General features: G+C 47.7%; 1 protein-coding gene across 1 annotated transcript; it reads right to left on the reverse strand.

Annotated features, from left to right (window-relative positions):
- Positions 1-611: 611 nt before the first annotated feature.
- Positions 612-27,576, reverse strand: Styxl2 (serine/threonine/tyrosine interacting like 2). Its single transcript, XM_052736508.1, has 5 exons — positions 27,467-27,576; positions 13,883-13,977; positions 11,997-12,228; positions 10,032-10,249; positions 612-3,799 (listed from the first exon to the last, which is right to left on the reverse strand). The coding sequence occupies exons 1-5, from the start codon at positions 27,574-27,576 to the stop codon at positions 1,044-1,046; spliced, it is 3,411 nt and encodes a 1,136-aa protein (XP_052592468.1). The 3' UTR covers positions 612-1,043.
- Positions 27,577-27,910: the final 334 nt, after the last annotated feature.

Genomic DNA, 27,910 nt, shown 5'->3' on the forward strand with positions numbered 1-27,910 from the left:
AGAACAAGTTCAAATCCTGCAACTTCACTAATTTGGGCTGTGTTTTAGAGATCCAAGGGCCTTGGGGAGAAGGGTAAGCAATTCCCTCCAACCTAACCCATACACAGTTCAACGAAGGATACAGTAGGTTATCCACTGCATTGTCAAATGACCCTTCAGTAAATTAAAAGCAAGAATGGCCATTAACTTTCACTAAAACAAAACAAAACAAAACAAAATGTCATTACTTTGAATTGAGCATCTTTTTGTCTCTCTTCTTCGATTGTTTTATTCCCATTCTAAGGGGACCCTCTCTCTACCTCATATGAGCAAACTTGTTCTCTATTTCCTTAGTTTCTCTCAAAGGCTTTCTAGTATGGCCTCTAACTGGCTGTGTTATAGCCTAAATCCTTTATCATTCTCTTTAGTAATGAGATGACCCTGGCGTTGTTTGAAGACACAGCGTTCGTGGAACACAGCAGCACACAGGTGTGGCTGGCTTGTGAAAACCCAGTTGTGTCTTTTCAAATGAGGTTCCCCTAACAACCAGAGTTAGAAACGACCAGAACAAAGAACTATTTGACAACATACCAATTTAATGCAGATCCAGAACACTGAAAAGAAACCACCACGGTGGAGCATTGCAGGGAGGGGTCAGACCTGCTATGGAGTAGATTCCCTGGGTCTCATTACAAATCCTCTGCAAATAGAACCACGCTCTGCATGCATGGTCTTCCTCGGTGGCTTTTCCGGACTCAGGTCTCCGCTCTGCAATGGTCACTATCAAATGCAGAAGGGAAGCACCAAGGCTTAGAGGGACTTGGGTGACAGAAAGTGCCAGCTGGTCCAGAATTTGGGCCTTACATGGAAGGCGCTCCCTTCTTCTCCCTGCGACTGTACGCCCAGGCCCTTTCTTCTTGGACACTTGCATTTCTGCGTGTCTGGAAGATCCTGTCCACTTGCTTAACCCTTGGCAGGCAGTGGTAAGGTGTTCCCAAGCCTCATGTTATGTTGAATGACTTCTTCCTGTGTTCCCAATGTCTCCAGTGTGGGCCTCACTCAGCTCAGTCCTCCCTCCTCCTCTGCAGTTTAGTTCTGGTTTCTTCTTGCCGCCGTCTCCAAGCAGCGATGACGGCTTCGTCGTCCATTTCTTCCTCCTCTTGCTGGTTTGTGCTTCTCCGGTACTGGGACCGGCGCCCAGATGCAAACGTCCCTTCCTCTCCGCGTTCTGTCCTCTCCTTCTCTCCCTCCTCTTCTGACCTCGTGAAGCTCTGGGTAAATTTCCTCTTGGCCCCAAACTCAGCGAAGTCTGACTTAGATGACTCTTCCACATCTTCCCAGTCCCTGGGCCTGGTCCAGTTTGGGCGCCTCGGCCCTGGGGACTCTTCCCCATCAGAGGGCTCAGGGGTCCGGCGGAAGAAATAGGGTTCCGGGCTCTCCTCGCGGGAGCTCGCAGTCTCGCTGAATGTGGACCTGGAGAACTTGTGCATCTCTCTGCCCTCTTTGGTGGTGGAAGATGAGAACCGTGAGGTGTTTCTCACGGTGTTGCCGTCTGCCTCGTGGAAGGAGGTGTCCTGTTCCTCTGACCGGGATTTGGAGAACTTGTAACTGCAAGATTTAGATTCAGTTTCCCGGAGCAGGGAAGACCTGGTGTACTTTCCCCTGGAGCTTTCAGACCAATCACTTTGGGGAGGGGACTTTTCTTCCGCCCCGAGGCCTCTGAGCCACGTATTAATATTGCTATCCATCTCGTTGCCAGCTCTGTGGCCATTTCTGCAGTGATCAGAGATGGCCAGGGAGGAGGAGGTGTCTGTCTCAGGCTTCTGGGAATTACTGCGAGAGGAATACCGGAAACTTCCGATGGCACTGTCGGTGTCCTCGTCTCTGTCACCCACGCCGCTGTCCTCATCGTCCTTGGCCTTCTTCTTCTTGAAGAGAGAGCTGCGCTTGTTGTCTGAGGCCAGCTTCTCCATTTTATACTCGGACATCTTCTCCTGCAGCTCCAACTGCATCTCTCTCTCCTTCCGGCCGAGCTCCTTCAGGTCCACGTTGTCAGCAAAGAGACTGTAGATGGGCTTGCTGGTCCCCCTCACTTTGCTCCCACTGCCTTCAGCCCTGGAGGCCAGTGAGCTGGTGGAGGACAGCACAGACTGAGCGTCAGAGCTGGCTCTCACCTGGCTCTGAGGCAGTAAGCCGCCACTCAGGGAGGAGCTGAGCGTGGAGACCTGGTCATCCCCCAGGCAGCTGGCTGCCGGTGCTGCCTTCATGCTTGCAACAGAGGGAGAGCGGGGCAACAAGAGCATTTCATTTTGCTTCTGGGCGAGGGTTTCATTGACCACGTTGGCAATCCAGTTTTGGATGCTGGCAATGGAAATGGTGTCTCCAGGGCCCACTGGCAGGTTAGGCAGGGGTGTGGTGGGCATGTTGCTTGCAGGCTGAGGCAGGTGAGGGCGGTGGCTCGGGGTGCTGAGTACTGACGCCGTGTCCCCATCTGCACTGACGGAGGGGGCTGCTGACCAGAATGCAGACAGGGGGATGCTCCTGCTAGCTGAGCTGTCTGCCTCCCAGCTCCCCATGGACTGGCTCTCTTCCAGGGTCTGCCTGCTTCTCTCCAGTAACTCCAGTCTCCGCTGCCTCTTCTTGGCCAAGGCGACATCCTCTCCCTTGCTCATCTCCACCACCTCCTCCTTGTTCTCACTGCCCACCTTTTTCTGATGCTTCAGCTTCCAGGCCTGGTAAGCCGTCAGGTTGACATCAGAGAGGTTCTTCTCTCCGGCTGCCTCTTCAGTGCCGTGCTCACTGCTTCCGTCTCCCACCTCTGAGTCTTTCTTGTGAAATCCAAATTGGATTCTCTTAACCTTCCACCTTTCCAGGGCAGTGAGCTTGTCCTTGTTCCTGCTGCAGAAGTTGTAGAAGGAGCTGGCCTCGGACAGCACACTCTCCTCATCATCCTCTCGGACCCTGCCCCCTGCCTCTGAATCTGCACCCATTTCCTCCCTCTGGCTCTTGGAGTGGTACTTCCGGGCAGCCTCCTTCTCAATCTCTAGCAGTCTCTCGTTCCACATGTCCCAGGTGCTCTCTGTGGACTCAGAGTCAGAGCAGCGTCCTCCGAGGCGGCGTTGGCCGCTCTTCTCCAGTTGCTGCTTCAAGATCCGGATGTCATGGCTGCTCACACTCTCTGAGACGCTGCTCTCGCTCAGGGTGTGCCTGCGCCTTCTGCTGGCATAGGAGCTGTCCTCCTCCTCCTCCTCCTCCTCTTCCTCCCGACTCCACTGACGGTGGCCTTTGGCTTGGTACCTCTCATTTCGGCTCTGCCACTCCTGGATTATCCTTTCCACATCCCCATCCTCACCGTCATCCCCATCTTGGGCAGAGGAACTGCCCTCTCTACCCTGAGCAGCCTGGCCCTTGGGGAGGCCCTGCCCCTTCCTCCACTCCTCATACAGCTTCTCCTCTTCCTCTTCATCAATGAGGGTGACTGGCTTAGAGACCTGGCTGACCTTCCCCAAGGAGGAGCCACTCAGGTGGCTGGTGACATCATCTTCTTCTTCCACCATCAGTGAATTCACTCTAGCACCCAGTGTGCTCCCGGCATCCTCCTCAGCCTCCTCCTCACCATACTCCTCTTCCCTCTCCTCCATCAGTTTCTCGTTGAGCTCCCGCAGCTGTTTCAGGAAGCCGTCATTGGGATAGATGGCCCGCTTTCTGCGCACAGTCATCAAGGCCTCCAGGATGGCCATGCTGTGGAAGATCATCAGGTAGGCCACCACCAGCACTGCTGACCTGCTGATCCCCATTTCGCTGCTGACCAGGACTTTCCCTAAAAATAAAATGAGCACAAGGAACAATGACACAATTGCTCGGCTCCCTCGGGCTGTTTTTCTGGCGGGTTACTTTGATCTGTTGAGCTTTGCATGTTTGCTTTGACTCTGGTGTTCATGCCCCAGTCATGCAAGGCACTTGTCCCCATTATTGTCACATCTGAAGCACCGGGGTCCATTTCTACTTTCTCCCCCCAAACTCTTCCTCATCCAAGAGGGGAAAAATTAACGAAGTTAGGAGGCAGAGGACAGGGACAAAAACTGGAAACTGCTCTTTACGGTCCATGCCGGATGCCATGCCCACCATTTGGCCTTTGCAGGATGCTGACAGCCAATGGGACTCATTGGCTCACAGATCCATAGACACACACTCCTCCCTCCACAGTGGACCATCTCACTTTTGGAGAATTCTTTCATACATCAGGGTAAAGTGTAACGCACAGCAACAGGCATCCAGTGTTTCTACACTGACGTTCTGGAATCAACAAGAAGAGCTTTTGTATGGACCAGACCTTTTGTACTTCACAAAGGTCATGATCATATTTGGTTTCTTCCTGGCTAATCTGAGTCTTTTAGGCATTCCCCTCTTGACTGTAGACATTCCTCTCCAAACATTAAATCAAAACATTGAACTTTCTGGTTTTATTATTTTTTTACGAGGAGTTTGTTTTCAGGACAGGACAACTCACATAGAGTAGGTAGGTTCCCATGTCACGTGTCTGGACACCTAGCCTCCACTCATGCCATCTGTACTAAGCACCTTTTACAATTAGAATAAAATACCCAAGGCAGGTTGCTCTATAAAGAAAGTAAGTTTATTTTTTGCTTATGACTCTGAAGGTGCATGGTCTAGAGACTGTATCTAATGACAGCCTTCGTGCTGGCGGGGCCTGAGGCAATGTAGAGCACCACAGAGTAAAGGACAGGAAGTGTGAGTGTGTGTGTGTGTGTGTGTGTGTGTGTGTGTGTGTGTGTCCCCTCATCTCTGCCTCTTTAAAAGCTACCAGGATTGAATCATGAGGGCTCCACCCTCATGACCTTATCTAACCCTCATCATCTCATAAAGGCTGCATCTCCAAACACTACAGTTGGATCAAGTTCCCACACTCTTATTATCTCAAAAAAACTGGGATTAACTTTCAGGTCAGGAAACCCTAGGAGGGGGCACTCAAACCATCTAAAGCGTTGTTTGCAATATGGACAGACAGGTCAAACAATGGTCTTAAATTCTTCTCTATCAACTGAAATTTATAAAACAAAGTCCACCTGCTACTAAGCCATGCCTCCATGTTTGAAGCATAAAGATAACATTACAAATCCCTACTGATACTTTTGGTCTATGCAGTCTGTCCTTCCAGCCTCCAGAAGCTTCCGAAAGGCTCAACTGTACCATTCAGCAGACATGTTGTCCCCTGGCCTCCCCTGTGCTTTGCATCTTTCATAAATGTGACAGACACTCTGTCAGTACCTTCGTTCTAATGGCTGTTTAAAATGCAGCCTGAGACCCCCGGAGACCTTCTTCCTGGCTGTCATCAATCTATTTGCCAACAGCCTTTGGAGATGTTTGCTAACTCGGCAGGAGTCCTATCTGATAATATGAATAGGGGATGACTCTTTTATTATTATATCTTTGCGCCAGTAAGGCCATGTCTTTGTCACAGTGGAGGTCAGAGACTGAGACTGGAAGGGACCCAGGGCCTTGCAATGCTGCTCTTGCCAGGAGTCAGCAGCCACTAGAGGGAGGTAACTGAGCAGAGTCAAAATAATAAAGGCCTCTGTTTCTCATTTTAGCCTTTCCTACCACACCTGTGCCTCACTGAGGGCCTTTTCTTAGCCATCCGGCCAGGTCACAACCTCCTGCTGTTAGTATCAAGATCTCACACTCATCCCTTGACAGGCCAGGCCGCTTTCAGGACGTTACTGCCTAGTCTTTCTCATAAGGGCATCAGATCCTGTTTAGACTCATTCTGGTATAAAGCAAGCAGGTTTGGAGCAGGGCAAGTCTTCCTATGCTGTGTTCTTGTCTCTGGGGTTCCCCTGCGGAACCTCAGGGAAGCAGTCTGAAGGACAAGGAGACGGGGGTGAGATGGGCTTTGGGGCTTCTGCTCGCTTCATCCGTAGCAAGAACAGGATTTTTCTCTTTTCTCTGTTAAGGGCAAGGCCCAGGCAAAGGGAGCACTCGGGATAGAGCTTGCCTAGCATTTGAGAGGACCTGGGTTCAATCCAGAGCACCAGGGAAGAGGCACTGAGCACAACTCCAGGGAGCACCCTCTATAATGGAGTATTATAGCATATTCTATGCTATTGAAGCCAGGTAGAAAGATGGGAGAAATTATGGGGCCACAGGAATGGAGACGAGCCCTCGTTGCAGCCTCTCGCCAGTGGAGATCAAGAGTTCCAGCACCGTTAGCTGGGCTGCGAAGGTTACCCACATAACGACAACATCCCTTTCATCTGTGGACACTTTATGTTAAAATAGCAATGACCTAGGTTGAAAAGCTGAATGTATATGACCTTGAATTGGTGTCATTCCTCTGCCAGACATTTTCTGGGGGTCTGTTCACTTTGTTTACATTGCAGACACTTAACTTCCGGCATCCCTGGGATCTCGAGTTTTACCTTATCAACTGCAATCCTGCCGCGTGCCCTTCAGGAACCACCCTGTGATCTCATTTAGGTTAGCAACCCTTTAAAGATAATAGCTTCAGAACCCTACCAGAACAGTGCGCCTGGCTATTGTAAAGGCAGCCAAGGGCCACTCCATCAGAGCGGCCAGTGCCCGTGCTCTCAGGGGGTGCCCCACTGCCTTCTTACGCTCCCCACTTTCTATCAACCCCTGGTTTGAAATGTGTTTTTTAAAAAATGTCTTTTAATAAACACCAAGTCTGCTTCATGATGGCTCATCCTGAAATCCTTTTTTGTCAAGGATCTGGTTTTACCTCAGTGGAGAGCGCCAAAAGATTAAGGGAACACCTCGGGCTGATGTAACCCGGGTAACCGCGTGGAGCTGTGCCTCTGTCCCTGCCACGCTGACAGGATGAAAACTTTCTATCGATAAAATGGCTCCAGGAAGGTGGCCAATGTACACAGTCATCACTTTGTTTAGCCACTGGGCTGATTGGTGGGTGGAAGGACCATCTGGATAAGAGCCCCGCTTCCAAGATTAAAGAGTGCTCCTGGAGACGGCGCAAGGCTTCAGTACGACTGTGTCTGCACCCTCTCTACCCCTCAGTGCGCTTTTTTAAATTGTGGATTTTCCCTGTATCGTCCCAACCCATAATTCCCCCTTTTTTCAGAACATACCTCCCCACACCCCAAAGAAACAAGTGCTTGCCCAGAAGCCATCCAATTGCTGCTGTTGATGGAACTCACAGTAGGTAGACAAAGGACCAGAGTCTGTTAGACCAGCTCTCCAGGGAATTTGGAAATTGGACTGAGGCAGATGACTAGCTAATGACAGCCTTTCTGTCTGACACAGAGGGAGAAAGAACACAGAAACCAGGAGTCCTGACAATGTCTAGTGTCTCCAGCCAGCCATGTTGGGGTCCTGTTTTGAAATTCTTTCCTGTGTCTCTTGGCGGCTTGGCTTCAGCACAGTGCTTTTCTGAGGAACTGGAGTTGGTTTTACACTTACTAGCAAAATCCACCAGCCCCTCAACCCCTGTATGTATGCATTGTATTTATTATTTTTTTGAGACAGAGTCTTGGTTTGTAATGATGCCTGGCTTGATACTTGATAGTTGAGGTTGGCTTAGAAGTCAAGACAATCCTTCATCCTCAGCTTCTTGTGTGTTGGGATTACACACATTTATCACTGCCTTGGGCAGAGGGAATTTTATTATCACACAGAGGCAAAGCCAGAGAACCTGTCTAGGAGTCTCAACTTCTCAGTGTGTAAAGTGTAAAGAGCAACACCCCATCATGGGGTCACTGTGATGAATGCTGGTGTTTCTTCCTCCAACCCATCCTAGAGTAAAGGAAAGAAAGACTCGGGGGGGAATTCTGATATTTACTTCTCTGCCTCCAAGTAGGACCTACCTTAAGGTGGCAGCCACCACCTCTGCACAGTCCTGCTGCCTGTACCCGCAGGAGGTGGTTGGTTCAATGCCAGAATGGGGACAGGAGAGGCCCTGGCAAGGTGGGGACCAGGCTTCCCAAAGGTTTAGCCTAAGCCAACAGTTTTCAGTCTGTAGGTCACAACCCACTTAAAGGTTGCATATCAGATATCCTGCCTATCAGATGTTTACATAATTCATAACCATAGCAAAATTACAGTAATGAAGTAGAAAGAAATAATTTTATGGTTGGGGTCACCACAACATGAGGAACTGTATCAAAGGGTCGCAGCGATAGGAAGGCTGAGAACCACGGGCCTAAGTGGCGTTAATGCTCAGCTTTGCATTGGTGCATGAATCCTAGAAGCTAGGCGTGTGCCCTCCATAGGCCAAAGGTAGGAAACTTCCTGTGCAGCATCCTCTTCCTTCACAGGCCTGCTCTAGCTGTGGCTCTAAGTTCTGCCCAAGCTCCCTGCTTGCTATGGCATCCATGCTCTCCTGCTGTGGTGGCCGCCTGTTACATGCACAGCCCATGCCCTGTTTGCTTTCCAGCTCTTTCTGACAGGAAGCTGGCTCCTGACTGAGGGGAGCAAAGGAGCAAAGCCTCCTTGCAACAGACATTGACTGACGCACTCAACCCCACATAGATGGAAAGGCTTGCATTTTTAAAAGTAAGTTTAAGCTGGATAGGTAGCTCATGGCTGTAATCCTGGCACTTAAGAGGTCGAGGCAGGAGGATTACCTCAAGTTGAAGGCCAGCCTGGGTTACATAATGAGTTATAATACAGCCCAGACTACAGAGTGATACATTGTCTCTAAAACAAACACAAAAATCCCAGGGTTTAAAAAAAAAATCAAAAGAAAAAATAAAAGAGAACTCTCTCTCTCTCTCTCTCTCTCTCTCTCTCTCTCTCTCTCTCTCTCTCTCTGTGTGTGTGTGTGTGTGTGTGTGTGTGTGTGTGTAATAAAATTTACACACATACACATAATCTGTGTGGGTGGGTATTTTCCATTAGGAGCTACCAATCCTGGTGATGGGTGGTGACAGCCAATGCCATTTCCAGGAATCCCTAACAGTATTATTTCTTATGATGGTGACATTCGTCATGGGGCAGGCAGTGTGATACATAAGCTTGTTTCTAAGTTTTTTATTCCGTACAGCAGCATTAGCATTAGTTAAATACAAGGACACTATGCTTCCTGGGCAAGGAAAATAGTCCATGCATAAAGCTAACTAATCAGGGACTCCAGGTCAGGCCTCCGGACAGCAAATCCTGCACTTTTACTGTCAGGCTGTCATCCGTGCAGGGACACGAGCCTGTCCTGGAGAAGTGTGCAGGACCCTGGGCACTCCTACTGACTCTGGTTTATTCTCACAATGCCTCACACAGCAGCCGGGTCCTGCTCCATCCCCTCCTACTTGACCATTCTCCAGGGCAGAGGGAGTGGTGCCTAGGCCATCAATCACCTCAAAGCCCTCTCATCCTGTGGGCACTCTTACTTCCCCATTGTGGCATCCCTGACACGCAGCCCTCATGCACCGTGCTAACCCAGCCCAGTCTTTTGATTCCTGAACACATCAAACTTGGGGCTTTTACACTAGCAGTTCCCTTAGCCAAGAACACCCTTCTACCCTCTTCCAGGCTAGCTCCTCATCCCCATGGAGCTTAAAGGTCCTGTCCTTAGTGAGGTCTCCAGCACCCTCAGGGAGCTAGCCTGCCCCTCCAGTGCATCATCCTAATTAGTCTGCCTTGCATTTACTATGGCCACCTCCCCGCTCCCCTTCCCTTCTTCCTTCTTTCCCCCTCCCCTCCCCCTTCCCTCCTCCCTTCTATCCCTCCCTCTGCCTTCTATCCCTTCTCTCCCCCCTTCCCTCCTTCCTTCTCTCCCCCTCCCCTCCCCCCTTCCCTCTTTCCTTCTCTAATTTTCCTTTCCCTTGCTGCCTATTGTAATATCTGCTACACCTCATGACAGCGCGAGAACAGTACTCACCACGTGTCTGGCCCTTAATAATTGCCCACCGGACGAATTGAGCCTTCTTTCCTTTCTCAGAGAAAGCCACCACACAAAAACAGATTTCCTCCAAGCAATCAGGAGGTTTTCATACCATTCCCCCTTCTGGCCTCTCCACTGGAGGATTTCCCGCAGCAGCCGGGACCCTGCAGGACCCCCTCACCTCTGTAGGTCAGCAATGCTTCGTCAAGGAACTCGGCCGCCTTCCGGAAATGCTGGGAGATGTCCACCTCTGGGAAGTCATCTACCTCCACTCCCAGGTACTGGATCTCCAGGCCGGTGTAGAATTCAGAGCCCGTGTAAACGCCGGTGCCGTGTGCAGCGTTCAGGATGTGGGTGATGCCCAGCCTCTTGAGCCGGCCCTTGTTCACAGCCACGCTCCTGGGGAGAGAGGCAGGGTGTGGTTGCCAAGAGTCAGAGCCGGTATATTATTACCAGGATGATGGGGAGCACGTAGCTGGATAGTGCTCCCTCCTCTGCCCCTTGCAGTCTGGGGCTCACTGCTGTCGCTTTAATAAAGAGAGGCCAATGCTTTAGGCTACAGCAAGACAGAGAAGAGACAGGTCACCGGCCAAGGAGAAGACCAATGTACACTGGAAATGTACACGCATCAAAGCATAAAGATGGCATAAAAAGAAAAATTAGGGGCCCGGAGAGATGGTTCAGTGATTAAGAGCACTGGCTGCCCTTCCAGAGGACAAGGGGTCTATTCCCAGCACCCATGTGGTGGCTCATAACCACCTGTAACTCCAGTCCCAGGAGATCCCTCTTTCTGGCCTCAGGTATGCATAGATGTTCATGCAGGCAAAGCATGCATACAAAAATGCTTTTTTAAATAGTAAATAAGTAAAATTAGAAGTCTTGTACTCTGGCATCACATGCTGTGTTCTTCCAGATCCCCTCACATACATCATTTTATTTTTGTCCTTATCATAAACTGAAGAAGTAGAAAGGGCAGTTTTGTTCCTGTTTGAAGATTATAAAAACAAATTCAAGAGCTTTTACTCAAGGCTTGAAAGGAGAAAAAGACCGAACAAGAATAGTATTCAGGGCTCTTTCTTCTGTAACTGAGTAAGCAGAGCTCAATTTGAAGAGTCCCCGAGGACAGTTTTGTTCAAAGAACCACAGAGGCCTTTAGCTGGGGACATCTGGAGATGTCTGTGACCATGGAATAAATGCTTCTGGACCTGCACATCTAGTTAAAGGTCACTTAGGACTTGATGATCTGGGAATAAGTTTCTGGGCAACAGATCACTCCATGATGGAGTACAAGACCCGGTGTCCAAAGCTCTCTCCTGCCTGCTTCAGGGCCCTAACCTCTGTCCTTCAATTCTGGCTCTTGGGTAATCGCATCAGGAAGATATCTCATTAAGTAGCCAATGAATCAGCAAAAATTAGTTTCACAAATTAGCCTACTGGTACCAATTATGCACTGACAAGACCTTGAAGAGATGGACCATGAGAGCTGTTTTTGTGTTTACTCCAGAAACCACTGATTAACTTAAAACTGAGTTTTCTGATTATAAAAACAACATCGCGGGGACCTGGATATTTCAAAAGAAACCCAAAGAAGAAAATAAAAGTGCCTCTCAGGTACTTTTTAACATTCTATCGCGTTTCTTTGTAATCTGAGGTTTATGAGAATATGTGCGCGTGCGTGCACACAAACACACACACGCATACACACACACACACACCCTAACCAGCATCATACTGTACACATACACGATTCTTTTACTTATTGCATACATTCTCATAGTTTGTTAAACACGTGTGCACATGGGCACTGTCAGTGATTCCTAATGTTCTCTTTTCTGGTTATTAGGATGTGGTGAGGTGGTGGAGATGATGGAGTTGGCAAACACCTGTGTCAGGAAGCTACCTGGAAGGGCAAGGCTGTGCTAGAGAGCACTGATGGGAAGGAGGAGAACGTGGTCATTTTGTCGGGGATCTCTGTGTGCAGGGTGATAGGAAAATTTTCTCCACTGTCAGGCTTGGGTAAGTGACCAGGCAGGCGCCATTTGATGGAAGGAACCATGGAGGCCTTTGGTGAGCTAGAGGAATTTCATCTCAAGGATTACCCAGAGGAGAAGAATGGGGGGCCAAGTCTCCCCATGAACACACTCACTTCTCAGCTATGAAGACATTGGGCCAGACCTCATCCACCTCATTCCGAGGGGCCTCTTGCCGGTCCTGGATCAGGGCCCGCTGCAGGTCCAGCACGCAGGGGGTGTTGAACAGGCTTTTGTCATCCATCTTCTCCCTGACACGGTTGTACAGGTCTTCCACCAGCAGCTGCTCGGCAGACTCCAGCATGCCTGGACACTCGGTGTCTGTTCTGAGACCCCGAGGCTTGAGTTCTAGAGGGGACATGTGGCATTTGTATCGAAGAGTTAGGAACGCCATAGCTTTCCCCACCCTTTGGGAGAGTCTGGGCCAGCTAGCTACTGGGACCTTGGCACAGATGGAATGCCAGGAGGATCTGCCAGGAAGGATTTACTTAGGACTCAGGAGGACCATGGTATTGGTCTAGACTTGTGCTCAGGATTCACTGCAAGTGGGTATGGGGGAGGGAAACTCAAACTGGCTTCTGCCATTCACTTCTTTGTCTGTAGAGCTGACTGATAACATTTTAGACCTGGTGTTTGGGTACTTGAAGTATGTCTGCTTCGTGCCTTTAAGTCCCACAGTGCCCAGTACAGTGTGGATGGTCATATGTATTTACTAAATGAACGAATGAATGATGTTAACATAGTCCACCCTATCACATCTGGAAAGCCAACACTCCGTGGAAATGTTAAACTTTGATGAGTCAATTGTAAGAGACTACCTTCTGAGAAACATTTAACTTGCTTATTTGTCTCATTCACTGTTTGCTTCCCTGCACTAAAGCCCTAGTGCCTGCGGTTCTCATCTGCCCGCGGACCTCATCTGCCTACAGTTCTTACCTCCTAGATTCCAGGAGGGTGGGTAGTGTGATCTCTTGAGCCTGTCTCAAGCCAGGACCCAGAGCCTTTCTGACAAGATGTCAGAAAACTCAAATTCTACAAAAGTTCAAATTCCAGCTACCTGAGCCCTCTGTCACTAGTAATGATGCCTTGTTCTTACCAAGCCCATCAGAAGTGAGGCAGACCACCTGGACAGGTTGTAGGAGAATTGGAAAGAGTAAAATCGTGAAAGAGGATTGGCCCAAACTTCCTAGGGGAACAAAACAAACCAAAACCCCAAAACATTTCGACCAGGATGGGTATCCTTGAGTGAAATATAGTATGCGTGTTGTCTGGCTCAAAATTTGAGTATAAATATGAACATCACTACTTATCCTATATCCCCCTAATTTTCCTCATGGCAACCTACCTTATCGATTTAAAGTTTTAAAATAACTACTTCTTTTCGGAGTGTGTGTGTTGGAGGGCACCTACACCAAGGTGTACGAGTGGAGGTCAAAGAACTTGGTTCTTTCCTTCCACTGTGTGAGATTAGAGGATCAAATTCAGGCCACCATCCTTCATGGCGAGTACCCTTATCCACTGAGCCATTTCACTGGTCCCACTTTATCAGCTTTTAAAGGTAGTTTGAAGACTACCCTTAAGCAGAATGGATACAGATCTAAATGTAAACACCTCTTTGAACAGAACTCTCTGGGTATTGCTTATTCCTATCAATTTCTTGGTCTTTTAGGTTTCTGTCTATTGCAAGCCCTCCACACTCACCCCTACTCACAGCCTTTGAAGTTAACAAAAAACCCAGAATGGACAGTTCTGGGATCACAGTGGAGCTGCCTCCCTCCATGACGATGGACTAGAGAACCATTCACATAGTATGGGATTATTTCCACTTGCCCCATCCAAGTTATTGAGGTGAATTTGGCAGACCTGCTCCTGTCAGATCTGCTCTCCTCAACATGATGGGCAGCATTGGACAAGCAGGTCTGCCCCTTCCATCGGGCCTCCTGCAAGAGTCTTCAGATGCTACCTGCCCCTCCCTGTGCCCACTCAGATGTCAGCTTCTTACCTTCTTTGATGATCTGTTTGGCAGCCACAGCTGAGGAGAGATGGATAGGCTCCATGAAAATACTTTCAGTTTCTGCATCTGAAACCACTGAGTACCTAAGAGAAAAGGTATATGTGGGCTAAGCTCAGCACCGTGTGCATGAAGGCATTCCAACAGTAGAAACCTGTTCTGATTTTAGCTATGTTTGGTAAACACTGAGGGATAAAAGGGAGGCCTGCACTATGTTTTGAGGACGCTGTGTGATGTGTATTCTACAGCTTGGGTACCCGTCGATAGGAATCTGAGTTAACACCTCTGATTCTGGGTTGCCATGGAATGATGTGGTAGTCTGGGTTGCAGAAAGAGGAGTATGTGCCCATGGCTGGAGAGCTGACCCTAAGACCTTACTCTCTTACATGTGCTAATGTTCTACCCCTTCTGCCGTCGGTGCTATTGAGAATGTCACCAAATGTGCCTCTACAGGGGTCTGCAGGAATGGTGGGCTGGACAGGCTGTTCCCTCCATCCCCAGTACCTTCTCCTTGCTTGTACAGAGATGGGTGGACAATGAAGGTGACGTGAAATGCCACCGGTGCGCTCGAGTCACAGGTCCTTCCTGATTCTGAGCTCAAAGGATCACGGGTCAGGCTGAGTCCAAGGAATCAATACAGTAACATGGGTAAATATCAAAGCTATTCCTCAAAAGAAATTCAAAGGAGGCATGAGAAGGAGCACCAAGGAGCATGGAGAATGAGGGCAGAGCAAAGATTAGGATCCCTGTAAAGTTCAGTAGTGAACTCCCTTTTTATGGAGGGGTTTTCCAGGTATGAGTGAACATTGGGTTTCCTCGCTCATCTGGTCTTACCTTTAGAAACAGAGTGATTTAAAAAGTGAGGAGATTTAACAGATAGCATTTCTGAGTGCCCTCTGGGAATATAACCCTGACCAATGTCCCACCAGGTAGAGTGAACTGTTACTCTTGTTTTATAGGTGAAGAAAGGTGATCAGAGCTTGAGAAAACTGTCCAAATGGCAGAGCGAAGATGCCGTCAGGGCGGTACTCCTCAAGGTCCAGTCTTGTGCTCTGGCCAATGCCACTGATACCATTAAGGTTGGAATAGTGAGATGAGTCCATCAAGAAGGCAATCCCACCCGGGCTCCCAGGCCCAATAGTGGCCATAGGAAAGTGCTTTAGAAAATGCTTGTGAGAATATGCATAGAGGGATGGATTTGAGCTGAGTAAAGTTGAGCTGAGCAGAATCTAGCTGAATTGAATGGAGTGAATTTCAGATAAGCTAGAAGGGAATGAAATTGAGTTGATTGCCAGAAAAACTCTCCCGTAACTACCCGTGACACCAGAGTATAACCTTGGGAGACTAGTGTACTCGGTGTCAGCTAGGTAAGCGAAAATGCCTTGCTAAAAGAAAGGAGTAGCCTGTGGCTCTACCCCGAGTGTGGGCAGATCTGCCTATGCAGCCCAAGGAAGAGCACACTGTGGCATTATCAGTCATAGCTCCCAAGGACTTTCCAGCAGCAATTGGTCTTTGAGATCATTCCTATTTTACCCTCAAGTACTCCTTATGAACAGAAAGTGCATCTTCAAATATATATGGTTTCAGAGTTACTGTGTAAAACTAAATGTTCCCCCAGAGGCTCACATGTTTAGACAGTTGGATCCTAGTTGGTGATGCTGTTCTGGAAGGTCACGGAACTTTCGGAAGCTACCTGATAAAAGTAGGTCACTAGAGGTAGGCCTTGAAGGTTGTACCTCTCTCAGGTTCTGGTCTAGTGCCCTCTGTTCCTTGGCCCATGATGGAGGAGCAGTCTGTACATTCTCTTGACCGACAGCAGAGCCGCTCCAGGGGTATATCTTTCACAAGTTGTCATCCATATTGGGGTGGACTTTTTGGTGATGCAGCTAATCCTATAAGTAACCTCTTATATAATGCTCCTGTAAGTAACCCCAATAAACTCACTAATCCACCAAGGTGGACTTTAGTGGCATCTTTATTTTGGTTTGTTACTGGTTTCCTATTTGGGGTAAGTAGATACTTGTTCATGTCTCCCCAGAAAAAGTCACAGAACACCATATATGGAGTCTGACTACCCAAGGGCCCTGCTGAGTTTCCCAGCCCATACCAAGCCCCTCAGTGGTGGATCCTCCATCCATTCTTACTGATATCTCAAGAAACAGATTATTTATTTAGTCCTATCCAGAGTCTTGGCTTGAAAGGAATGAAAGTAAAATAAAATTATTGTCTAAGTTCTTAAAGTTTGTTAAGCACAATTAAATAATGAAAAGTGTGATTCCAAGGACTAAGAGGTGAGTTTGGGCACATACTAAGGCATTCTTCAACAGTGTTGAATCAAATCCATGTCATTGACACACCCACATATGTTGTGGGTGTGAAGTAACAACAAAATATTGCCAACATGGGGCCAGGGCAAACCCAGCCTCTATACTAGATCTGTGGTCATGCTGAGCCCAGGGCTTATGGCAGTCTTGGTTTTCACATACATTTCACAAAATCACAGCCAGTATTAAAATTTTTATAATGGTATGAGTCATATTTCCATGTCAACAATATTTTATTTATACAGGGAGTTTTATTAATTATTTATCAATAACATTATTTATACTGGTATTAATAAAATATTAATCATTTTACTTGCTAAGGGTCAGCCCTATGTAAATTAATATTTTGAGTGAACCAAAACAAGCCCATGGTGAGGACTTTGGCACCACCGTGAGGATTACAAAGGGGTCTTTTTTGAACAGCCCCTCATTTCTCCCACAGGGTCGTCTGTCTTTATTCCACTGTGGGCCTCCAGGGCTCTGCACCCTCTCACATCTGTAATCTGACACCCCCTGAAATGAACACAAGATGCGCCCTCACTTGTCTGATGTGGAAAGATGCCCCACAAGGAGCTCAGCATGTGGTGTTGGTGATCCTGGTCTGGTTTCATCTATCTTGATCACGCCATTTCCCATCCACTATGGTCCCTTCAGATTGTGAGGACTGGTGCTTTCGTCTGTTTGTTTTTTGACACCTGTTCTTGCTGTGTATCTCAGGCTGGCTTGAACTCTCTGGATAGCGTAAGTTAGCTTCAGACTCTCAGACTCCTTCCGCCTCCTCCTCTTGGGTTCCGGGATTACAGGCATGTGCCACCGCAGCCAGTTTTCAGGCTTGGTTTCAAGTGACTGATGTAGGAATTGAGGATCTGTCCTAAATGTACCTAAACTCTGAGACGCTGAAGGAAGATTTGAAATTAAAATTTTAAAACAGAAATGGCTGAGAGTTATTCCTGCTCCTGGATTTAAAGATTGAACTTGGCTAATGGGTCAGGTACCAGGAGGATTGCCACTTTGGAGATGGTTGTCAGCTTCATAACAGGGAAACAAGGAAGGCAAAAGCAGATTTCCTCCCTAGGCCCCAATACGTCTCTCCTTGGTTGCTTGGCATTATTTAGTGTGGAGTGTGGGATTCGGACACCAATATTTTTCTGAGTCTGCTGCCGTGAGGAAATATGAACCTAATAGTTCTAAGACTGTTCTGCCGCAGATAGGGGTTATGAAGTCTAATAATGAGGGGTGTGTAAAACAGAAAAAGACCTTGCATTCTGGCAGAGAATCAGGATTATAGGAAAAGAAAGAAAGGAGAGAGAGAGAGAGAGAGAGAGAGAGAGAGAGAGAGAGAGAGAGAGAGGCCTGAGCGGTGGCCCTGTTGATATTTGCGAGGTCAGTGAGATGGCAGCCTTGAGGTTTTGATTTATGACCACATCTGTGCCTCAACCAGTATTCCTGAGATGGAGTGAGGCGACATGCACACCCTGATTAGAAAGCAGCAAGGCTGGCTGTTCCAGAAGGACAGGCAGAAAAAAGAGGATCTAGGATCGATACATACCTCATCAGAGGATCAGGAAAGCAGCGGCTAAGAAAGCCTTGAGGGCGAATTGAAAGACAACAATAAAGGGGAGTTTGATGGACTTCCTAGCCGAGACCGGGAGACGCTGCAGGTTTCTTTAAACCTGTGTTTTTCAAAATTGCAGACTGTGACCCATTTGTGCATCACGGAATCAATTTAGGGGGTTATGCCCTGTGTCTGGGAAAGGGAAAACGGAAGGACAGAGGTAGGGAGTGAGGGAACCACCGTTCGATGTGAGGATAAGGGTAGTTGGGGAAAAAATTTAAAAATGTATATGTATAGTGTATACGCTCTGAGTTGTGATATAAATGGTTTGTTCTACTGCAGATTATAAACAACGAAGTTTGAAAGCCAATGCACTAAACCAATGGCCGGGCAGCCTAGTGACAGGACGGAGCTGTGATGTTCCCACTAGACCTGCCTGCAGCTAATCATCTTCAGCCAATGAGTCTCTTGCAGATGAAATTGGGGTGGAGTCTCCGGGGGAGGGGTGGTGGTACCCTTTTTGATTTGACCTTTGGGGACAATGCCAGTTAAGCGCTGATAGGGGAGAGGTGTGCAGAGGTCCATGTACACCCCGATTTCTTCAGGTAGCTAGGAGGTGAAATGGAGATTGTGGGTGAGGGAGATGCCCTCAACAAGCTACTACACTGGACAGGGGTTTACATTGCAGTTAACTCATAAATTCTTAAGAAAAATTTTCTGCCTGGAAGACAGATGACTCTAACTACAGACTTTCCCCCGGAGAGTGTGGCTGCCAGGGGCTGGCTTGAAACCTAAGGCGTCTGATGCCAGTGTCCAGCTCAGTTAGAAATGGAGGTTTCTGGGCCGGTCCATTGTCTACATCCTTTCGTCAGGTTCTTAGGTCCCAGGATGAGATTCAAATGAGGCTTAAAATGTGTAGACTTCCTGCCAGGACCCCAAGCACACTGCACATCAGGACGCAGTTACAATTGCTGTGTTGACAGGGGCCATTTGGAGCATGCACTGAAGTTGTACGAAGCACTGTGCTTGTCTTATAGGAAAGTTTTGTCTGCTAGGGTGGGATCTAGGGCTGTCGTGGGTTGAGGGTGTCCTATCCTACCAAGGTGTATCCCCCACAGCCTGCAAATGCTTTTTTTTTTTTTTTAAAAAATAAAGGATCATGGTGATGTAATTAGATGAAATCACCCTAGATTAGGAAGATACTCAAAGCTAATGACCAGTGCCCTTATAAGAGGAGAGTAGAAATTGGAATTAATGCTACCACGAGGCAAGAAATGGTCACAGCCAACCAAAGCTAGGAGACAAGGGAGGTGTCTCCTCTAAAGTCTCAAAGGGAGCAAGTCCCAGTGACCTTGGTTTTACACTTCTGGCCTCCTAAACTACAAGACAGTACATTTATGACTTTTCAGCCATACATATTGCCGTAATTTGCTCACAACCCTAGGAAACAAGTACAAGAACTATTCAGTTGGGCATAGTGATGCACTCCTGTAATCTCAGCCTTTGGGAAGCTGACGCAGGAGAACAGCAAACTGGAGTCCTATCTGGGCCACACAGCAAGACCCTATCTTGACAAACGTACCACGAAGAGTCTGCTGGCGAGCTGTTTGCTAACTTGGTTTATATATTTTAGAAAGAATCAAACATTGAGTTAAAGCAATAAAGCAAGAAGGACTGAGTCTCAAGGAGAATCATTCAGGATGGGGATCCAGAGCCAGAAGCAACGCTCTGCTGATGAGAACACAGCATTTGCTTACAGCAGAGTCAGACAAATGTGATCTCCCCACCGGAGTGCATGCAACTTTCCTGCAAGAAAAATCTATTAATATTGTGAATAACTGAAAGGGCTTCCTCTTCGGAAGAAAAGTGAACTAGACCACCGTTTATCAAATATCTCAAATGTGTTCATATATGCTGTATTGTCTCGTCTCAATCACTGAGGAAAACGACTATTCCTGATTGTTATTTGTATAGCACATTCTCGTGGCTAAGACGCTGAAGAGCAGATCTGACCTGAGTTTTGGTCCCAACAACATCCAAGTTCTTCCCATGGTGCTATCCTGCCTACTACAATGGGTCCTCCCTGCTCCCATGGCTTAAAAAAAAAATAGATGTATTTGCAATAGGATTTATGTACAAATTGCACACATTTAAGATGTACACATTGGTGTGGTGAGTTTGGCAGGTGTCTCCATTTGGGAGCACTAGGGCTCCACTTATCAACCTTTCCAGATTGCTGCACTGGTCCTGTGTAAGCCCTCCACCTCACCCCACCCTGCCCTGTGCTCTCCAGGGAATCCCTGAGCTGCTCTATGCCAAGAGAGATGAGTTCAAACTTCTGGAATTTTCTAAGAATGGAGTCACAGGGTGTGCACTCATTTCTGTCCGACTGTTTTCACTTTGAGATCTATCCACATGTTGTCTGAGTTAATACTTCATGCCTTCTTGGTGCCGTATAGTATTCTCACTACGAGAGCACCACAATGTGGTTATTCACTCACTTGTCAATAGATTTTTTAGGCTGTTTCTAACTTCTGAGTTCTTATGAAAAAGCTGCCATGAGCATCTGTGTACAATTCTTTACGTGAAGCTCAGCTTTCATGTCTCATTTCATATCTAGAACGGCTGGACCATACAGGCCCAGGTCTTTAGGCAGGAATACACGCAATTTTAAAACAAATGATGGTTTGTGAAATGGTTGCCCTCTGTATTTCCAGCCTAAGATTGTTCCAGTTGCTGCATCCTCATGAGCAGCTGGGGCGGCTAGTGTTTTTCATTTCAGATACTCTACCAGATCTGTAATGGTAATTCATTATGGGCTTAGTTCCAATTTCTCCAATGACTAAGGGGTTTTGAGCATCATTTTCACATGCTTGTGGGTGATATGTATATCATGTTTGGGGAAACATATTTTCGAATCTCTTGTCTGTTTTAAGTTGAATTTTGAGAGCTAAAAATATATTTCTTGAATTTTGCAGGTGTAAAGAACTATATTCTAGCTATAAATACATTGTCAGACATGTAACTTGCAAATGTTTTCTCCTAGTCTGGAGTTGTCTTTTCAGTTAGTGGGGTACCTATTGTGTAAGCATGAGGACCTGAGTTGATCCCCAGAACCTGTGTAGAAGGCCTGGCACTGTACACATGTTTATAACATGAGTACTGGGAAGAATAAGCAGGAGAATCTCTGGAGCTCACAGTGCAGCCAGCGGAGCCTAGTGGGTGAGCCAGTGAGAGAGTCTGTCTCAATAACAAAGTGTGTGGAGCATAGGGAAATCACACCAGAGGTTGACCTCTGGCCTTTAGATGAGGTGCACATTTATCCCCATACATGATCATGCACACACCACCACCACCACCACCACCACCACCACCACCACCACCACCACCAAACACCAACACTAACACACACACTGAATGCATCCATCGGGGTTGGCTTTCAGCTTCATTCTATGCAATGCAGTGGGATTGCCGGCTCAAACGCCTGTGCTTATAGTCAAGCACAGTAATAGCTCACACTTCAGACTTTGTGATGACACGGCATGACAATGTAACCCATGGCATGCCATCATCCGAGTGCTTTCCTTGAAGACGTCTGAAAACGGTAGCTGATTGGAGACCTGCTTGCAGGAAGTCGTACTGAGTAGACACAAACCAAGAGGGGCATCAAAACCAGCGGGATTCAGCAGCAATCACTGAGAACCAGAGGCAATCGGCTGTGGATGCTGGACCGAGTCTGAAGGATGCTCAGCTTAGTCCACTTGTATTTCCGCCTCATGCTAGTTTTACCTGGAAGGGGGACTGGCTGCTTCAGGGCTAGGGGTCCCACGCAGGTGCAATTTCAGTATCAGCAGGTGCTTGTGTCTCGTGGTAGGCTGACTTGATACAAAAGTGCGGCTCTTCCTCCCCGCTCCCATCCCAGTGGCTCCCCTCACCTCTGTGTGCTCTTGCTATTTGCCTTGTCAGCCAATAATCGGAGAAGCCGAACCACACCAGGAGACAGTTAATAAAACACACGTTCTCCAGGGCAGCATCTGTGTACCACCGACTTCACTTACCCAGCCTAGCATCGACTGGATGGCTTGTCATGTTTGAGTACATATTCCGGTGCACATTTTTTCTTGTTTTTGTTCAGATGCATTGAGAATGAGCCTTCTGTGTCCAAGGAGCGCCGACGCACTGAGCTTCAGTGGACGGAGTGTAAAAGCTCCTGAGGGTTCTGCCAGTTCACGCCCTCACCAGCAGTGCGGGGGAGTTCCGATTCATTCACACCCTCTTTGACATCGCCAGCAGCAGCCTTTCATTTTAGATATGCCGGTGAGGGCTGGGGAGATGGCTCAGCCGTTAAAGGCCAGGCTCACAACCAAAAATATAAGATGTGCTGGTGAGCATGATGTAGTAGTAAACTGTGGTTTAAATTTATTTTGGGTTTTTTACTGATTTTTTTTTTTACCATAATTTAACTATGATCAGAGAAATTTGTTGGTCCATGCCTAGCCCACTAATTGACCTATTTTAGTATATATTCTATATGCCCATGATGAGAGTGAATATCTTGAAGTTGCTGGGCACACAGACACACATGCACATGCACATACACACACATGCACATACATACACATATATGTTCTATAAATGCCAACTAGGTCAATTTGTTTGAATATATCTGTATTCTTCATAATTTATTTATCTCATTCTATCATTTAATAACACAGGTTTAAAAATATTTGGTTAAAATTGTGAAAATTATTCTCTTCTGTCAGTTTTTTAATTAATTAATTTTATGTATATGTATATATGTACGTGTACCAGATGTGTGTAGTGCCCACAGAGGCCAGAAGAGACTGTTGTGAAGTGCCATGTGGGTGCTGGGAATTGAACCTGGGTCCTCTAGAACAGCCAGTGCTCTTAACTGCTGAGCCACCCCTCCTGCCTGGACCTTTGTTTTGTTTTTGCTTTTGCTTTATGTATTTCGAGGCTACGTTGTTAGGTCGTAGGTATTTAAAACGACTATGTTTTCCTGGTGAATTGAACCTTCAATCACTATGGCATTTCCTTCTTTTTCTCTAGCATCCTTATCTTAAACTCTGCCTTGTCTGGAATCAAGGGGCTTCACTGATTTGTTTTCTGTTTGTGTCTATCCTTGTGGCAGCTGGATTTATCGTCCGGAGATGACCACAGTATTTCCTCTCCTAGTTTTTCTCTTCATAATGCAACCATAAAACTCTTTTGATTGAGTGTTGAGTCTTTATTGTTTCCCTTGGAAACTCTGTGGAGTGTGTGTGTGTGTGTGTATGTATGTATGTGTGTGCGGGTGTGTAAAGTATAGCAGAAGAGATGTGTGTCTTGTGGTCTAGGTATAAAGAAACTCACACACTCTGTCTTGTTCTATGGAACACAATTCTTGGGATTTTGCAGCCCAGTTTTAGCAGCCAGCAGGGCCCACATGGAGAAATTGCAGAGAAAGATAAACTCAGGAGTTCTGAACACTAGCCCAGTTAGTCACCGCATAAAATGACTATCATGAGACATCCTTATGACACCCGGCCCCAGCTGTTGAGGTACCCTTTGTCTTAAAGTCATCCTAATCTTCCAATACTTCCAGCTCAGGCTTCAGACATCCCAGACCAAAGGCAAGCTCACTCCACTGTGCCCTTCCAGGTGCCTAATTATCAACACGATTCATTTTTTTTATGTCACTGATTTCTGAAGCTATGAGCAATCAGTAAAATGTAAGATTTCTCTTGCTAGCCTTTGCATATCCTTGTCACAAACAGCACACGGGCTTTGAAAAAAGGGAGTCTGATAATTTTGCTCTTTTAATTGGAATATTTGATCTATTCAAATTTAATGCAATTATGTAATCATTTCCTTTTAAACCCACATTCTGCTTTTCCGTCTTACCTGCTGCACCTTTTCTGTATGTTTTATTCCCCTCTTCCATATTTTTCTTTCTTCCTTTCTTGCTGTTTATATCTGACCCTTTCATTTTGCCCTGTGTAGTGGGTAGCTGTTCTAGCTTTGACCTGAAAGTACTACCCCCAGTGAGGCTTCTGGTAACGGTCACGCCTACCTATGACCAGCTCCTGAGGCGGGGCCGAGATGGGAGCCCTTAAGGCCCAAGATTCAGATGTACTGGCTTTCTTGGTTCCTGGTGATCCTGGATGCTGTATGGTAGACCGAGCAGAGTTCTCCAGAGAACTCAGCTGGACTGCACCTCACCTCTCCCGGATCCTGTAACCAACCCCTTTACTAGCTGTAAGTTACCCCCCAAAACAAACCTCCTTTTTAACTACGTGGAGTTGCCTTAATAAATTCTCCATTGGCCCTGGTTAGCTACATACTAGTTATGGATTCTTTGGCAGCACTTTCTAACAGTCACACTGGAAACTACAACATGTTCCAGACTTCCTACCCAAATGTACAGTACCAGGTAATCATTCAAGATAATCGTCATCAGGTTGAGACAAGGAAGGAAGACACAAATGAGGTTTGAAATGGAGCTGTCCGGGGCACACAGATCACAGTCTACGGAGTTTTTGACGGGATCCTATTTTCAAACAAAGTGTGAACTTTGGGGTGGCATATGCTCCAATTTTTCATGTGCAAGACATAGTTTGCAAAAGCCACTCAGCCTTCAAGGAAGTCTCGCTTTCCCACCCGGTTCACATGTGGCAGTGGAAGACAATGAACAAAGACAGGACACAGAGCCCTGCTGTGAAGCCAGTGAGCGAGAGGCCCAGGGGAGCGGCAGGGAAAAATTCCTCTTAGGAGGCATGTCCCGGTTAGAATACATTTCTTCACTTCCAGAGTAAACATGTTCACCAGGAACAGGACAGCCACATCTTCTCTCCTTTCCTGGGATGAAGGCTTTCCTACCCATCATCCTGAAGAGACTATGGGGTGCTGCATTCAGGCTTGAGACAGAGAGTTCTGTGTGGGCACAAAGGTAATGTGGGTAGACTGGTGGAAGGGGTCTGTGGCTGGGACTGCTGCGTATAGACAAATTCACTTCCTCTTCCCCCTGGGCCTATGAACCCAGGACCTACCGTCCTTTGCAAGCAAGTAGGGCCTTGCTGAGTTCCAGCTGGTGGACTCTGAACAGCACCGTGGGAAATGCTTCTGTTTTACACCCTTTACCATGTACTGCTGAGCACAGTGACCATAAAAGCCATGTTTTACTTAGTGGATCCAGAGGACAGTAGCACCTCAGTTCCTGTCTGTTTGCTCAGGCACCTGTCTTGGTGCTTATCAGAAGGAGAAGGGCACCTCTATTTGGTCTACCGGAAGCATCACTGGAATGCACAGGACTTCCACACCCCAAGCAGACACAAAGCTACCTTTGCCTTAGGGAAGTGTGGTGGCTTGAATAAGCATGGCCACCATTGATTCATATGTTTGAATGCTTGGTCATCAGGGAGTGGCACTACTTGAGAGGTATTAGGAGGTGTGGCCTTGTTGGAGGAAGTGCGTCACTGGGGGTGGGCTTTGAGGTTTCAAAAGCCCAAACCAGGCCCAGTATCTCTCTCTTCTTGCTGCCTACGGATCAAGATCTCAGCTACTTCTCTAGCACGGTGTCTTCCTGCATGCTGCCATGCTCCCAGTCATTATGACAATGGACTAATGTAATGACTAATGAAACTGTAAGCAAGCCACAATTAAATGTTTTCCTTTATAAGAGTTGCCATGGTCATGGTGTCTCTTCAAAGCAATAGAAACCCTGACTGAGACAGGAAGTGTGGATGAATACAACTACATCTTAAATCTCTAACTCGGATAGCTTTTTCTAGGTGCAAACACAGCACTGTTACATAATGCCGAACGTGAAGTCTCCAAGCCCCTCCGGACTGAATGCCTGACCCATGTGTGACGAGCTCGTGGGGCTAGGACCACCCCAAAGCTCATAGCTCATCTTCATGACCTATCTTTCTCCAACAGGGAGCTTTGAACACTGAGCAGAAGCCCCTGAGGGAGACTCCAGGAGAACTCAGGCAAACTGGGGTCAAGAAGGGTTACATAGAAGTCAAGATTCCAAAAGATAGGGGTACAGCTCAGGATAGAGGCCATGCCCAGCAAGTTCTGTGAGAGCCAAAGTTACATTGTAAGTTTTAATTACTATGCCCAAGAGATCCATGAAACAAACATGACCCTGATCAGCAAAACCCTTGCCCAAGGACAGATAGTTCCTGAAATTCTGGTGGCTATCGCTTATGGAATATCACAAGCCACATGCTTTCACTCCCTTAAACAAGTTTGTTTGACCCATCTGCACTGGATGTCCTTGATCACATGTGGGCGGGAGGTTCACTGGCAGGAAATACATCAGGATGTATGCTTACCCCTGACTGGACCTGATGGGAAACACTTAAGCCATGGCAAACTGTGACTCAGGGCCATTTTTCTGGGAAACCAGAGATGGACCTGGCCAGAGAGTCCATCAACCTGGCCAGTATTAAACCAAAGCTTGCTTCAAACTTGGCTTTCAATTGTGGGAGTGGTCTTATTCGCCACCGGTGGGATTAACAGTTCTGGTCCAGTCCCGAGTGTCTGGGCTCTGGTTCAGTCCCGAGTGTTGGGTGAAGAATGGAGAAAGGTCAGAGTTCCCTGACATACTGCAGTTGGGCTTCTCTTTTGATTGACAGGGAGACAAGAACTTAGGGATTCTTCACACCATTTGCTGACAGAGCTGTGCTCAGAAGGCACGTCTCAATCATGGCAGAAGAAAACAGGCACATACGCTGTTGTTTTAGCATTTCTTTTTTCTTTCTTTTCTCTAAAGACGGGGTTTCTCTGTGTAGCTCTGGCTGTCCTAGATCTAGCTCTATCTACCAGGCTAGCCTCGAACCTGGAGACTGCCTCTGCCTCCCAAATGCCAGGATTAAAGATGTGTGCCATCGCGCCCGGATTCTTTTTCTTTCATTTTTAAAAGTACACTTGCTTATTTCTGTGTGTGTTGGGAGAAGGGTACATATGCTACGGATCCTATGTGGGGGTCAGAGGACAACTTGCAGGGGTCAGCTCCGTCCATCCTTCTCCTGTGTGGACTGTGGGGATCCAACCCAGGTGGCCTGCCTTGGCGGCAAGCGCCTTTACCCAGTGAATCATCTCGACAGCCCAATGGCATTTCTTTAGTCCCCTGTGTTTTCTTAAAGAGTCACATGAATTTGTCAACCCACATCAGCCTAAATCATCAGTGCTCTTAATGGGACCGAAATGACTCATCGCAGAGGGCAGAGGGCTCTTCTAGGAGATGTCTATCTCCTGCACTGGCATCCTGCCACTTGCCCTAGGGTGTTTCTATCCCTTGGAAAGCAACAGCTCCATTGTGGATGCAAAATTATTTGAGCACCGGGGCCAGGTCCATGGGCCTCTTTCCTCCTTCATCTCTCCTCTTACACTTTCTGGCGTCTCAGCGCTCACCCAGTCCCGGTGAATCAAGCACACCCTGTAGGTCGACCTGCCAAATTCCCCACTCCCAGGTCCAGGCCAGCCGCAGCACTTCCCAGAAGCCTTTGGTCCTTCCCTGTGTGCTTGTCTTCGCCCCACCCCCACCCCGCCAGACCACCGCACCACAAATCCTGGAGACACCAATGTCTGGCCCTCACCGTGCCACAACGCTGTCCATTTGCCAGCATGGAGAGCAGAACCCAGGGCCGTGCTGAGGCGGCGGTATGACGCTCAGGATGGCCTACTTACTGGCTAGGGGAGGGACTCCGGAGGTAGCGGGCCTGTATGGCTTTCACATCGGCTTCATCCTCCTCGTTTGGAACCACCTGCTCCTCCTCTGGGTCTCCACCAGTCGCCATGACAGCCTTCAACCTCGGTCTGTTTAGCCGGAAAGATTTAAGGAATCAAGTTCCAGAGCTTTGTAGGGGGGAGGGGGTGTGTCACCAATGTCACCTTGGTGGCCTGAGAATGGGGAGGGTTCTGCATGCTAATGTCCCAGTGGGTAAAGGACCTATAGGGAAACCAATAAGATGGAGCCCAGCTATTGTTAGCAGGACACCGTGAAGTGACAATTCGCCTCCTTTCATGGAAGTGAGTGGCAGAGAGGCAGACGTTTACCTCAACTGTAGAGCAGGAGGTTAAAAGACAGCAGATTCCACAGACTAAAAAGGACTCTCCCGGACCCCCTTCCAA

The sequence above is a fragment of the Peromyscus californicus genome, unplaced genomic scaffold (genome assembly GCF_007827085.1).
Source record: "Peromyscus californicus insignis strain IS unplaced genomic scaffold, ASM782708v3 Scaffold_14__1_contigs__length_90479793_seg_2, whole genome shotgun sequence".
Classification (NCBI taxonomy): domain Eukaryota; kingdom Metazoa; phylum Chordata; class Mammalia; order Rodentia; family Cricetidae; genus Peromyscus; species Peromyscus californicus.